The sequence below is a fragment of the Pseudophryne corroboree genome, chromosome 10, assembly GCF_028390025.1.
Source record: "Pseudophryne corroboree isolate aPseCor3 chromosome 10, aPseCor3.hap2, whole genome shotgun sequence".
In the NCBI taxonomy this organism is placed as follows: domain Eukaryota; kingdom Metazoa; phylum Chordata; class Amphibia; order Anura; family Myobatrachidae; genus Pseudophryne; species Pseudophryne corroboree.
Window position 1 is genome coordinate 386761525 of NC_086453.1, and position 15622 is coordinate 386777146.

At 46.6% G+C, this 15622-nt stretch overlaps 1 protein-coding gene across 1 annotated transcript in view; it reads left to right on the forward strand.

The window, feature by feature from the left end:
- The window catches only part of LOC134965703 (F-box only protein 2-like), a 99194-nt gene extending 84273 nt beyond the window's left edge, over positions 1 to 14921 (forward strand). The window contains exons 3-6 of the mRNA XM_063942011.1: positions 2538 to 2658; positions 3746 to 3841; positions 6819 to 6954; positions 14295 to 14921. Coding sequence (XP_063798081.1) covers positions 2538 to 2658; positions 3746 to 3841; positions 6819 to 6954; positions 14295 to 14429 — 488 coding nt within the window. The 3' untranslated portion in view covers positions 14430 to 14921. The remainder of the gene's footprint in view (positions 1 to 2537; positions 2659 to 3745; positions 3842 to 6818; positions 6955 to 14294) is intronic.
- The last annotated feature ends 701 nt before the right edge of the window (positions 14922 to 15622 follow it).

Below are 15622 nucleotides of genomic sequence, written 5' to 3' on the forward strand. Positions count from 1 at the left end.
GCCTCAGTCTTGACAGTTTGACCGAGGATCTCCAAAGTCACCGGAATGAGAAAAGTCTTTTTGGGAAATTCTGACTTCTGGCCTGACAGGATATTTCCCATCACCCTCAGGCCCTGAAGTTTTCCGGTTTTTCTGGGCATGATACTACAACATGACCTTTATTCCCACAGTACAAACACAAACCCTGCTGTCTCCTCCGCGTCTTCTCACGCGAGGAGAGGCAGGTAGCCCCAATCTGCATAGGCTCCTCGGAATATTCCTCAGAGTCTGAGGTTCCCTTGGGAAAAAAGGAAACTGCGGTCTCCCTTTCAAGCCTACGCTCTCTCAGCCGTCTATCCACCCGAATGGATAACTGCATGAGCTGATCTAAGCTATCAGGCGAGGGATATTGTACCAGTTGGTCCTTTATCTGGTCAGAAAGGCCCCTTCGGTACTGGTTTCTCAGGGCTGGGTCATTCCACTGGGTATCATGAGCCAACCTCCGAAACTCTGTACTATAAACCTCAGCTGGCCGTCGCCCTTGCTTAAGAACCGTAATCTGAGCCTCGGCTGAAGCCATCTTGTCAGGGTCATCATACAAAATGCCCAGTGCCGTAAAAAAAGCATCAACACTTTTAAGCGACGGACAGTCAGGCTGTAACCCATATGCCCAGACCTGTGGGTCTCCTTGTAGCAAGGAAATCACCATGCCCACCCGCTGAATCTCCGACCCATAAGACTGGGGCCTAAGCCTGAAATATAGCTTACAGCTCTCCTTGAAACAAAAGAACTGTGAGCGATCTCCAGAAAAACGATCCGGGAGATTTACTTTCGGCTCCTTAACCCCTGAACTTGCCGCTGCTGCTGCGGGAGCTCCGCTAGCGGCCTGCGGGGTGTTCATTTTAATGGACATCTCATTAAATTGTCGAGTCAGGACCTGCACCTGATCGACCACCTGTTGCAAAGTATTTTGAGGGGTATGCTCCATATTCCCACAAAATTTCAACAGGAGTAGGGCTGCTGAATATGTTACGCACACCAGTGCTAACAGGAGTATACCGGTGTGTGAACAGAGAGGGAAGCGAAGCAAACGAACTCACAGACAGTATAACATAACATACACAGGAGGTGATGGAATACCTAATAAACACAAAGTGAACGGAGAAGCCCAAAGGCTCAGGAATTGGGTGTCTCCCTAGTGTCAGGAATGCTCAGATGGAATAGAGCGGACAATGAAGCGAGGTGTAGTGATTTAACATGTGGAGCACCTGAAATGATGTTGCTAAGAGCAACAGAAAAAACCCCAAAGGGTTACCAACGGGTGTGGGAATAAACTCCTTGGTCAGAGATAGAAATATAGACACAAGGATAGTATCCACAATCCTAACCCCCACTTGCAGGGCACAGGTTCAGTTTACTGCCACTAAACTGACACCTGGACGCCCTGCACAGTGAGGGAGGATTAAGCAAGCAGGTCTGAGAGTACAGCCGCAAACCTGCTGGGTTCACAGAATAGCAAAAGAACCCCAGCAGGTCAAACAACTGACTCCAGTCTTACTGCTAGGTCCGGATTGGCAGAATGAAGTACCGAATCCCAAGGCCTATTCGCAGTAAGCAACAAGTAAATACAAAGTCACACAGTACTAGCTAACTCTCTGGAACTGACTAACAAACAAAGATTCAGCAGCATTTGCCTAGCCTGAGAGGATGGTTTATATAGCAGGTGCTGTCCACGCCCCACTCAGACCTCACAGACTGTGAGCACAAAACCAGCACCGGATTCCCTGCCGTGCACAGAGCCTGTAACCACTACACAGTAAAAACCCGGACCGGAGTATCAGCTGCGCTCAGGTTACTTCGCTAACACTTGCCTCCCGGTTGCCATGGCGACGTGGCAGCACAGAGCAGGAGATCCTAACACTCTCTTACTGTATGATAACCATCACCTGTGCTGTACCGTAATACTGACCCAGCGCTCATACCTATGTCATACCTCCCAACATGATCTCTCCAGGAGGACACAATGCTCTGCTCCTGCTCTTCCCTCTTACTGTATGACTACCATCACCTGTGCTGTACCCTAATACTGACCCAGTGCTCATACCTATGTCATACCTCCCAACATGACCCTCTCCAGGCGTACACAATGCTCTGCTCCTGCTCTTCCCTCTTACAGCACCTGTGTTGAAGAGGGTAATGGATAAGAAAGGTGTTGTGTAATGTGAATAAGGGGCACTAGTGTGTGGTGTAATGTGAATAAGGGCACTAGTGTGTGGTGTAATGTGAATAAGGGACACGGCTGTGTGGTGTAATGTGAATAAGGGCACTAGTGTGTGGTGTAATGTGAATAAAGGACACTAGTGTGTGGTGTAATGTGAATAAGGGACACTAGAGTGTGGTGTAATTTGATTTGAGGCTACTATTGTATGGCCATGTCCCTATTTAAAATATGGGGAGGGGGGGCAACCAATGCACTTTCTGGCACAGGGCAACAAAATCTCTAGTTAAGGCTGTTTATCAGGATATTATCTGACTATACTATTCCATGTGTTTTGCAGAGGGTTTACAGCACTGGACGGACATTCAGAATGGTGGAGGTGGATGGAAAGTTGAGGATGCTGTTCTGGGAGCCACTTTTCCATCCAGTTCAGTGAAGAAATACTTTGCTACATCCAACGGGTAAGTATATTACATACAGAGTGATAACAATAACCATTCATACGTCAATTGTTGTATTGCCACCTGATGGGACAGTTTCCTCCCCTACCTCTTTACAAAGACGCTGGCATGCTTCCAATCTCCTCGTTAGCGGAAACGTACCACATAGGCATCTGGGGTTAGACCTACACATCACTTCCTTTGTAGACATTTGTGTAAGTTACATTTGGATATGTCTGGGGAGACGGATAGAGGTTGGGACAGGAGGTGGTAACAGTGTAGGCTGTGTACAGGGCATGGCCTAGCAATTGGCCTATCATCAGATACCCCTATTAGGAGTCTCGATGTCTATCAACAGCACTATGATTGGCTGGTTATTGACCCCTACAGCTGAGATATTACATGAGGCTGTGATGGGAAGTTGGGATAATACAGTTAGATGACTAGTAATAGAGCTGCTCTATATAACAGAATAAAGTGGCTGTCTGTATCTGTACATACCTAATCCCTTCCTGACCTGTCCCATATAGATAATAGGGATCGGCCTATCATTGGGACACTGCCACCTGCTGGCACAGGAGATGTGCTGCACCTTTCCGGGGGCTGATTATAGCCAGACCCATATAGATAATAGGGATCGGTTTATCATTGGGAGACTGCTGCCTGCTGGTACAGGAGATGCGCTGCAACTTGTCGGGAGCTGATTATAGCCAGACCCATATAGATAATAGGGATCGGTTTATCATTGGGAGACTGCTGCCTGCTGGTACAGGAGATGCGCTGCAACTTGTCGGGAGCTGCACCTTCAGTAGGGTAGGGCTGCTGCAATTTCAGGCGGTCCAACCTTTGGTGGCATAGGCTTGATTACTGCCTATGCTGAACCCTAATGTGGGTGTCTCAGGCCTTGCACAGTCAGAGCATCGATATACGCCAGGGAGGGGCTTGTAGCGCTATTAGCACAGAGCTGCAGACCGGCAGCAGATGCAGACACTGCTGTACCTCACTCAGACGCAGGTCCTCAGTGTGTGAGAAGAAGGAGTAACATAAGCTGTATGCAGTCATTTGTACATGGTGACAGCTGCATTTCCCTGTCATTGCTGACTTTCAGGTGGTGCAGCAAATCTCAGGACATTGATCTCCTAAAGGAAGGATATACAAAGGAGATACTGGACACCAACCAGCCGTGCGTTGTCATCAGTGAATGGTAAGACGAGAGGCTCTGCAGTGGCTGTAGCACTGTACAACATAACAACCAATCACATAGGAGTTTTCATGATTGTACTGGGTGAGATCTGCTGTCCGGTGACGCTCACTCTGAGTATTCCTGCAACTCACCCAGAGCAGGCAGGTCTTCCAGTAAAACACAGTGTGCTGTATTCAAATGATATACCACGCCCAATCTCCTTTCTAAAGTGATCCCCGTTATCGCGCACATGGCACCCATAGTAATCAGATTTAGCTGCCTAAAGGGTTGGGTGCCCTTATTACCCCGGGGGTGAAATGATTATACCACGCCCGTCAGCAGAAACAGAACCGGTGTGGAAGGGGGTGAAAAGAATTGAATACCGCCCAGTGTCTGCCATCAGACACTGTATATAGCATACACAGGCTTGGGCCTGGTCACACAGGTACATACAGTATCTTAAAATTAACAAATGAAAAGTGAATGTCTTAGCACTTCCCGCGCTCAACAGTTGTTCTGCTGCAACGAACTGCAGCCACCATCCACCATGCTCTCCTGGCACAGCCAACGTCCACAGTCCCTGGCACTATAAAACTGCAGCCTACTCGCTGACCCCTAACAGGCATCAGTGCAATGAGCAGTGGGAGTTTTACATCCCTCTCCTGACTTACTGCTGGCTCTAGGTGAGCTGGAAAAACTCAGACTTCTATTTTTCCCCTTGGAGCAGTGAAATCCAGAGTTACAAATTACTACTGCAGGTGCATAATGTGGGTGTAGTAGGGTATGCCGGCGGCCGGGCTCCTGACGTCCAGCATACCGGAGCTGGAATCCCGACCACTGGCATACCGACAGATGGATGAGCGCAAATGAGCCCCTTGCAGGCTCGCTACGCTCGACACGCTACGGGCACGTGATGCTTCTCCCTCCAGGGGCTTCGTGGACCCCCAAGAGGGAGAAAAAGTGTAGGTATGCCGGGTGTCGGGATTCCAGCGCCAGTGTACTGTGCACCGGGATCCCGACAGCGGGCAAACTGAAGACCACCCACATAATGTGCTGGTCCTGCTTTCCTCTCCCTTGGAGGGAGCTGATTCCACCAGAATGTGAAATAGTCAGGTTAGAGACCACCCCTCTATCCACAATATATATATATATATATATATATATATATACATACACATATATATATATATATATATATATATATATATATATGTGTCTCTGGGCAGTACAGCACAGTCTAAGCATATCAGTGCAGGTTTACAACAGCATCAGACGACTTTTCGACTGTCGAAAAAAATCTGGCATTGTCGTAGACACGGCAAATTACTCGCAGATCCACGTGTTGTTGTTGAAAACCCCACCGTTTTCAACTATTTTGGTGGATGCATTTGTTGGAAAAAAGTGTCCGAAAACAGCCTGCATTGAACAGCTATGTCCGGATTTTTCAGCTAGCCCAAAAATCCGGACATAATTGAATACCCCCCATAGTAGTACAGGATCACCTCAGTACTGGCTTACAGCCGCACAGGAACACATCAGTATAGATTCATAGTAGTACAGGATCACATCAGTACAGTTTAGTGGCCCTGACATCCCCACACCCTCTCCTGGATGCTAGTCACCATCAGAAGCGCTGTCTCTGTGCACTGAACACATCTTTAAAGGCAGATCACAGGTTATGTTAGTTAATTAATTAGCCTACTGTAGCTTCTGGCTGACAACTGATTGAGGCAAAACCTGTACTGGACCATTCAGTCCTGCTGCTGCTCCTCTGCTAAACCTGGGAAATCCTGATGTTCCACATTAACTGCATGTGTTACTATGCTGTCTCTTACACTAATATATACATACATACATACAGGAGTATACAATATAACAGAGAATCTGACATATCGTGAGTAAGTAACTCAGCTGACAAGGAGCTGGTAGGATCGGGGTGAGGGGTAGGTAAGTCATAGTATCTGATAGTCATGCAGAGGTGAGTCACATGGAGGGGGGTTCAACACTAAGGGAGACATTTACTAAGCAGTGATAAGAGCGGAGAAGTGAGCCAGTGGAGAAGCTGCCCCATCAACCAATCAGCAGCTCTGTATGATTTTATAGTATGCAAATTATAGATGTTACTTCAGTGCTGATTGGTTGCCACGGGCAACTTCTCCAACGGCTCAATTCTCCGCTCTTATCACTGCTTTGTAAATGTCCCCCTTTGTCAGAGTCGCTGAGAAGAGGCAGGAGACAGGGAGTGCTGGGAGCAAGGACAACGCTGGGGAGGAACATGAGTATTGCACCACCTACTGCATATTGCCCCCATAAATACTGCACATTGCCCCACACCTACTACATATAGGGGGTAATTCAGAGTTGATCGTAGATGTGCTAAATTTAGCACATCTATGATCATTTACTCTGACATGTGGGGGGACGCCCAGCACAGGGCTAGTCCGCCCCGCATGTCAGGCCCTGCCCCCCCACGCACAGATACAAACGCATCGCACAACGGCAATGCTTTTGTACCTAGCAAGTAGCTCCCTACCTGTGCAGCTCCTGCGCGCTGGCAGGGAGCTATCTGCCGCATTCAGGGTCGCAGCGGCTGCGTGTGACGATACGCAGCCGCTGCAGCCCGCCCCCCCATATGGGTCCGGACACAGTTTCGTTATCTGGACTGCGCCCTGCCAATGGTGTTCTAATGCCGGTGGCATGCCCCTTCTGCCCCGTGACCTTCTCTGCTTGTCAATCAGGCAGAGCATCTCACTGGGCTCCTGGGGTGCACACGCGCAGTGCGGCCGCTACGCGTGCGCACTCCACAAAGTAATTCAGACTGCGATCACTGCCACTGCATCGATGCAGTCTGAATTACCCCCAAAGTCAGTCACACTTGCTGTATATGCCCCCACACTGACTGCATATTGCCCCACCTAATGCCAGCCCCCTCCCACAGTCTCTGTGCCCATGTGTAAGGTATACAGGCCAGTAATCACAGTACATGGGATAATTGCAGGTACGGATCGCGTGCTGATACCGGATCAAGCTATGAGCTGACTGTGCAGCTTCTGGGTGACAAACATCAGGTGATCGCCGAGTACAAGAGCGGCAGAATCAACATCGCCCAGCCCGCGCAGGACACCTGGCACCAGGTGAGTGTGGATCATGGGATTGGTCACTGCTGCACTTACAATGACACAACCTGAGAGGCCGAAACATTACACAAGTTGTGCTGGACGTTGGGTGTAATTACTGTTGGAGATAGACTCCATGGGGGAAATTTACTAAGCTCCCGATTTTGACCGATTTTGCGTTTTTTCTTCAAAGTGTCATCTCGGGAATTTACTAAGCACAAATCTCGGCAGTGATGAGGGCATTCGTATTTTTTTGGAAGTCCAAGAAAAATTTTACGAATGAATACACCATCGGTCAAATACGCCTGTTATTTTATAGAACTCGTCATTTACTAAAATTTGTATTTCACAAACACTGCCAGCAATAGCAAAACACTGCCGTGAATAAATACAAATCGTAAAAAAAAGCAGTTTTAAAATAGACCTGCTTTTTTTTACCGTGTTCTGATAGGCATGCACGGATCAGTAAGATCCGTGCATGTTTATCTGTGGGAAGGGGTGGGAAAGTGTTAATTTTGTTAAAAAAAATGCGTGGGGTCCCCCCTCCTAAAACCAGCCTCGGGCTCTTTGAGCCGGTCCTTGTTCACAAAATATGTGGAAAAAAATGACGGGGGTTCCCCCATATTTCATAAACCAGCACCGGGCTCTGCGCCTGGTCCTGGTTCCAAAGATACGGGGGACAAAAAGCGTAGGTGTCCCCCGTATTTTGGAAACCAGCACCGGGCTCTACTAGCCAGGTACATAATGCCATAGCCGGGGGACACATTTATATTGGTCCCTGCGGCCCTGGCGGAGTGGGAATCCCTTAAATCAAGGGGTCCCCCCTCCAGCCACCCAAGGGTGAAGCCCGAGGCTGTCCCCCCCATCCAAGGGCGGCGGATGGGGGGCTGATGGCCTTTTGAAAAAATGAGAATATTGTTTTTAGTAGCAGTACTACAAGTCCCAGCAAGCCTCCCCCGCAAGCTGGTACTTGGAGAACCACAAGTACCAGCATGTGGTGGAAAACCGGGCCCGCTGGTACCTGTAGTACTACTACTAAAAAAAAAAAAAACAGGACACACACACCATGAAAGTATAAGTTTATTACATACATGCACACCACCATACATACATACTTACCTATGTACCCACGAAGCACGGTCCTCTTGTCCCAGTAGAATCCTTGGGGTACCTGTAAAAAAATTATACTCACATAATCCAGGGTCTCTTGTTTTCTTTGCATAATCCACGTACTTGGCAAAAAAATAAAACAGAAACCCGACCACGCACTGAAAGGGGTCCCATGTTTACACATGGGACCCCTTTCCCCGACTGCCAAGACCCCCCCCTGACTCCTGTCAAAGAGGGTCCCTTCAGCCAATCAGGGAGCGCCACGTCGTGGCACTCTCCTGATTGGCTGTGTGCTCCTGTAGTGTCTTTCAGGCTCCACACAGCAGAGATACAATGTAGCGCCTATGCGCTCCATTGTATCCAATGGTGGGAACTTTGCGGTCAGCGGTTGACCGAAAGTAACCTTACCGCTGACCGCAAAGTTCCCACCATTGGATACAATTGAGCGCATAGGCGCTACATTGTATCTCTGCCGTGTGGAGCCTGAAAGACACTACAGGAGCACACAGCCAATCAGGAGAGTGCCATGACGTGGCGCTCCCAGATTGGCTGAAGGGACCCTCTTTGACAGGAGTCAGGGGGGGTCCTGGCAGTCTGGGAAAGGGGTCCCATATTTAAACATGGGGCCCCTTTCAGTGCGTTGTCGGGTTCCCGTTTTTTTGTTTTGCCAAGTACGTGGATTATACAAAGAACAGAGGCAACACTGGATTATGTGAGTATAAATTTATTCACAGGTACCCCGAGGATTCTACATGGAGAAGAGGACCGAGCCGCGTGGGAACATAGGTAAGTATGTATGTTTGGAGGTGTGCATGTATGTAATAAACTTATACTGTCACGGTGTGTGTGTCCTGTTTTTTGGGGGGTATTTTTTTAGTAGTAGTACTACAGGTACCAGCGGGCCCAGTTTTCCACCGCATGCTGGTACTTGTGGTTCTCCAAGTACCATCTTGCGGGGGAGGCTTGCTGGGACTTGTAGTACTGCTACTAAAAACAATATTCACACTTTTTACACTTGGCTATCAGCCCCCCATCCGCCGCCCTTGGATGGGGGGACAGCGTCGGGCTTCACCCCTGGCCCTTGGGTGGCTGGAGGGGGGGGACCCCTTGATTTAAGGGGTTCCCACTCCTCCAGGGTACCCCAGCCAGGGGTGACTAGTTGGGTATGTAATGCCAGGGCCTCCGGGACCACTATAAAAGTGTCCACAGGCTGTGGCATTATGTACCTGACTAGTGGAGCCCGGTGCTGGTTTAAAAAATATGGGGGACCCCTACGCTTTTTGTCCCCCATATTTTTTGAACCAGGACCAGGCACAGAGTCAGGTGCTGGTTGATGAAATATGGGGGAACCCCTGTCATTTTTTTACCCATATTTTGTGAACCAGGACCGGCTCAAAGAGCCCGAGGCTGGTTTTGCTTAGGAGGGGGGACCCCACGCATTTTTTTCCCACTTTAAACTATTTTTAATTTTTAAAAAAATGCACAATGAAACCCTGCACGGATCTCACAGATCCGGCCGAGTTTCATTGTTGTAATGGCGGCAGTGTTTTACTATTCACTCCTGTAAAACACTGCCAAAAAAAACGAATGACATCGACATCGGAAAACACGAAAATGTAAAATACGGCAGCTTAGTAAATGAGGCGTAAAAAATTTAAAAAGTTGCACAATTACACATTCGATGTCATTCGTTATGAATCTCCCTCCAAATAGGTACTAATACGAATTTTAGTAAATATTCCCCCATATATCAACGTCCTTCGGTCATCTGTTTAATACCCTTGAACATCAGTCAATGGTTCTGTACTTAGCAGCTGGCTGGAGACCAGAAATAATGAGACAACACACAGGAGATTTGTAGAAGTTCAGCAAGTCATTTCTGATCTGACTCGTTGCTTTAGGAGCCTTTATTTATACATAAATGAACAAAGAAATAAAGGTATGGCAGTGTGTTAGCCAATCAAAGTACACCGTGTGCAAAGATAAACAATGATTTAATGAAACCAATTATAGCATTCCTGTATATATACTTATCACTGTTTGCTCATTAATTTAATGAGAAGGCCTTTCTCTTATCACCATCTGGACATGAAGCTTAAAAAACCTTCTTTCCATTGTCACCTGGACATTCCAAAACATACTCCTTTAATGTTCTCATCATGCAATTAAAGTTTTATCTTAGCCTGGGAGTTAACTAAATGTCCTTGTGACTGCAGCTGGAGAGATCATATTGCTCTTAACAAAATAGTTTCTCACAGAAATATCTATGTAATTCATTTAAGGAAATTACATATACTAGCTGGCTATGTTCATTGATTATTGCAATGAACATTCTAATCAATACCAAATTATGAGACATAGAATCATATCCTACTTATTGGGTTGAAACTTATTTTATAGCATTATGCATGCTTTTAGTTATTGAATACAAAGCTTACAACAGTTATAAAAATGATTTTATGTTTAAAACTGTTCCAATTCCTTTAAAATCCTTTAAGGTCATTTTTCTGGGCGTCTTGCCAATATTTGGGAATTTTGCCAAAAAATACTATCTTGCAACTATAAATTTGCAGGTGTGAATTCTTTTAGGCTTATTAGCCTAACGAGCTGCCCTTTTAGATTATAATTTTAACAAGCTACTGCATTTTATCAATAAGTTTCGTTTATGCAAGTACAAAAATTTACTTAATAAACTCTTAAAGGGATAGGTAGGATTAGTAACCCATATATTCCTCTGAGCTGATCCTTGACCATTATCAATATGTTGGAGTACATATTTCTTATACAGGTTGTAGGGCTAAGAGTCTCATGAATATATCAGATAAATGTCAGCATTACTTATACCTATAAAAAAAATAGCGTGAAATACATCTAGAATGGCTGCCATTATACAAAATGGCTGATAGCGGCTTTAGCATAATGCTGTGTCTTTCATTACAGTGGAACTGACCCTGCAGAGACTTACTCTGTCCGGGATTATTTTCTTTGCCCTGTTGGATCCCCCGACATATAACATAGTTACTGTAGGTCTGAGTATTAGGTATACTTGTGTGTAACTTTTAGTGTTATATCTGTAATTGAGTGATGTGGACCCCATATGGCGCCATATAAATGATGATAATAATATCCCCACACTCCACACACTGCTTGGTTCACTAAAATGAGCCCTAGCAGGGCCGTCATCAGGGGGACTCTGCTGGGATTGGAGTCTCGGGCCCTGGCGCTCGGACAGAGAGGGGGGCCCCGTTCTGTTACTACCTTGTGCAAAAGGTGAGATGGGGGCGATTCTCCTACCCCCCACCAACTCCTACCACAGTGCAGAATATATGCACATGTATATCTCACCGGATACTAAGACGAGCCAGGGTCACTCAATACCACTGCAAGCTCCAGGACTATTGAAGCACCCCACCGGCTGGCACTCTCCAGATGCCCCCACACTTGCAGTGCCGACTGAGATCCATGCAGTACGGCTACTACAAACTTGGAGGGTGATTAAGACCTGACCGCTGGGCTGAAAACTTTGCCGTCCTGCATTCAGATAGTCGCCGCCTCCAGGGGGAGTGTAAATCTACTGTGCAAGTGTGCGATCGCATGTGTACGCCGAGCTGCAAAAACCCAGTGTGTGCAGTCTGTGCGATGAGAACAGGCTGATCGGGGCCAGAGCTGATGTCACACACCCTCCCTGACAACCTTGGGAACGCCTGCATTTTCCCTGACACTCCCAATATACGCTCAGTTACCACCCACAAACAGCCTCCTCCTGTCATTCTCCTTGCGAACTCTCGTGCAATCGGAATTTTCACAGCATCCTGTCGCTGACTGGCGATGCCCTATGTAGTTGTCCGACGCATGTGCGCATTGCGTTACATACCTGAAAACGCACAGCAGCGATCGGGAATGAATCTAGCTCGAATAACCCCCAAAGTATGAAAATAGCCATTTTGGGGGTTTGCCCGCATTTTCCCTTTAGTACATCCTGCCCTTTTATGGAAGTGTTGCAGGCGTGTTACACTGATAGTGGATGTGTGCTGAGATGTACATTTATTCATATAGTAAGCCATATTAAGACGGTGGGGCAAGTTTTGATGGTGCGTCTGAAGACCATAAAGCGGTAGTGGAGCATCTGAAGACACTGTAAGTGTGTGACTCAGTCCTTGCACGTTTGGACACCAGGGAGGCGATTTGTCGCATCATTAGCATAAGTATAAAGAAGCGTCTGCAAGACACAAGGGTGACCACAACTGCGACACTCAGAATCAGGCCCATAATATGGAAAACAGCAAAAGGAACAACATTCAGTGTACTGAAGCTCTTTTTGTCAACACGAATGTTTTCCTGTGTGTTTATTTCACGTGTCGCCTACAAATACGTTGCATCTGCTGGCAGAAAAGCCGGGCTGCGTGTTAGTGTCTGCCCCCCAGGCTGAAAATTGCCAGCCAGCCCCTGATCTTAACAACTCATGGCACCCCTCTGGAATCTTTATGCTTTTCACGTTTGCCAGCAAGAGATTTTTTTCCCTCCTTTTATCACCTTTTGATCTCCTATGACGCCCCACCACTTGATACTCATAAGATGGCGTGGCAAACCGTGGAGACTCTCGATCCTGGCACGTGGTGGCACGTCCATTCTGATTTGGTGAGTCCAGCAACCGCGCTTCGTAATCAGAAAAACTTTATGAAAGTCTGAGATGCGATTGCAGAGAATGTTCCTCCACCGAATTGTGATAGTGAGGATGTGGCCAGACTGGTATTATTCACCATAGTCTGTGCCTGGCCTAAACCTGCGCCCATGTGGCCTGGCGTCTATACTCTGATATCATCACAGGTTACTGGCATCACTGTGCCCACTAATCCTACTTACCCTTTATTGCCTCGGACACTCCCAGGGATCTCCAAACGCACTCACAAATGCTGCAAAGAGCTGCATTGTTCTAGACTGAAATCCTCAGCCCCGCCCACCATCTCCCCAAGTAAAGAGGCTACGTGGTTTACGTACCAAATGGAGCATATTACCAGTACTGTCGGCAATTTGTTGTCGGGATTATCGGCCATATGGTCACCTTGGTTAGTTTATGCCTTTTCTGGGTCTATGACTGTAAACTCAAAGTATGTGGCATAACGTAAAAATGTTCTTGATGCCCCACAAAGCAGAGGCGGGCAATCTGTGACAGGCCTGGTATTGCAGAACTACAGTACCCAGCATGCCCTACTAATGGAAGAGTCACAATAAGAATGAGTGCTGTGTTAGGCTGTTGCTCATACTGTACATACAGGTCTGTCCGCTGTAGCAGAGTGGTGTATATGGTCACTGGGGGTCTGCAGTGTAATAGGAGGTAATAGTGACACCTGGCCTGGCAGCTCCTATTGGTTATTGGGGGTCATTCTGACCTGATCTCACGCTAGGTTTTTTCGCTGCACTGCGATCAGGTCCGAGCTGCACATGCACCGCAATGCACAAACGCATCGCACGGGTACAAAGCAGATCCTTGCTGAGCGATGGATTTAATGAAGAATCCATTCGCACAGCCGATCGCTAGAAGATTGACAGGAAGAGGACGTTTATGGGTGTCAACTGACCGTTTTCTGGGAGTGGTTGGGAAACGCAGGCATGTCCAAGCATTTGCAGGGCGGGTGTCTGACGTCAATTCTGGGCAAGAACAGGCTGAAGTGATCGCAGCAGCTGAGTAAGTTTTGAGTTACTCAGAAACTGCACAAAACTCTTTGTACCACTCGGCTGCACATGCGTTCTCACACTCTCCTATAGGCGGCGACTATCTGATCGCAGTGCTGCAAAAAATAGCTAGCGAGCGATCAACTCGGAATGACCCCCATTGTACTACGAGCCTAATTCAAGGTTGATTGCAAAGCCATGCTGCACTGCAGGTGGGGCAGATGTAAAATATGCAGATAGAGTTAGATTTGGGTGGGTTATAGTGTTTCTGTGCAGGGCAAATACTGGCTGCTTTATTTTTACACTGCAATTTAGATTTTAGATTGAATATACCCCCCAAATCTAACTCTCTCTGCACATGTTACATCTGCCCACCTGCACTGCACATGGTTTTGTCCATTAGAGAAAAATGTTATTTTGCAATCAACCTTGAAGTAATTAGTCACTGAATGTATAAACTGGCAATAGTATAAGATAATTCCTGATCTTTCTCATGTACTGTAAATGGAGGATTACTATACCTGGTAGTACATAAGGTGTCTGATAATTTTTCTGGATTTTTTCCTTAATTACAGATCGGAAATACATTCTCCAACTATGGCCCTGGGGTGCGCTACATTCGTTTCAAGCATGGTGGCCAAGACGCTAAATCCTGGCAGGGCTGGTACGGCGTGCGGCTCACCAAAAGCAGCGTGACGATCGAAGTGTAAGAAACACCCAGAGACACGGCCAGAGCTACTGATGGAAACAAACACTGCAAATGGTACAATAATGACATAGGGACCCCTCTGCATATATATATATATATAATATATATATATATATATATACTATAGGGTACAGTGGTGGTAGCCGTCAGGGACAAGCCATGGAAATTGCTACCGCCATTGTAACGAGGGGCTGCGGCAGACAGCGCTCCTTCTCTGAGCAACCCAAATTGTGACTGTAATGACTGTGAAATCTGGACATTTGCTTAGCGGGGGTTTTGGTGGTCCTAGTGATTAAGTAACAGAAAGGCCATTGCTGTAGCTTATTATAAATCCACTTTCACTATAGATTAGAGAATAAAATGTACAAATAAAGAACTTGGGGAGAAAATATGTATTTTTTTTTATAAACGTTATTTTATGTAGAAAAATAACTTGTCCAGCCTGTGCATTTACCCACTGAACACAAAAATAAAAGGAATACCATGACGTGCATTTAATGTGTCTCTTGTATTAATAAAATTGTGTCTGTAATAGTATAAAGGGGAAGAAAGATGGAGGTGAGGAGTGGTAAGTAATGAGTAGTATTGATAATGTCAAATATTATCTTAAAACATAAAGCAATACACTACTACCGTGGAGCCGCTATGGCCGCTAGACTTATTACACACACTACGGACTAAGTACGCTATTTGCATACTGAGTACCGTATGGGTACGCACTTAGCGTAACAGATGCTGAGCCGTGGGCGTGACGCACGAGCAGCACGTACGCTCACAGAATGATATACAGTAAACCTTTAAGTAATGAACAGTGTAAGGATGTGCTTATACTTTAAACCTTAGCAGTCTAGTACTGCAACGATGTAATACCTTAAAAACCTTATAATTGCCTATACACCTTATAGCGATTGATATGCTAAGAAAGCCCTGATGCAGAAAAGTGAAAACATCACACCGGTTTGTGTAAACCACTGGGCTCTAACACCGCAGCGGATTATTCAGAGAAAAAGGGGTAAACAGATACAACTTATACACTACAAGCTAACAAGGAAATCTAACAGAATAACAGAGAATAATGGCTACAGAGAATATACATACGTGAGAATGTTCGCAAGCGCAACCTGGATCTCAGTCCTCCGCTTGTCAAGTAGATAGCGTTCAGAGTCTTGTGTCCGGCCAGGCAACAGTGGTCTT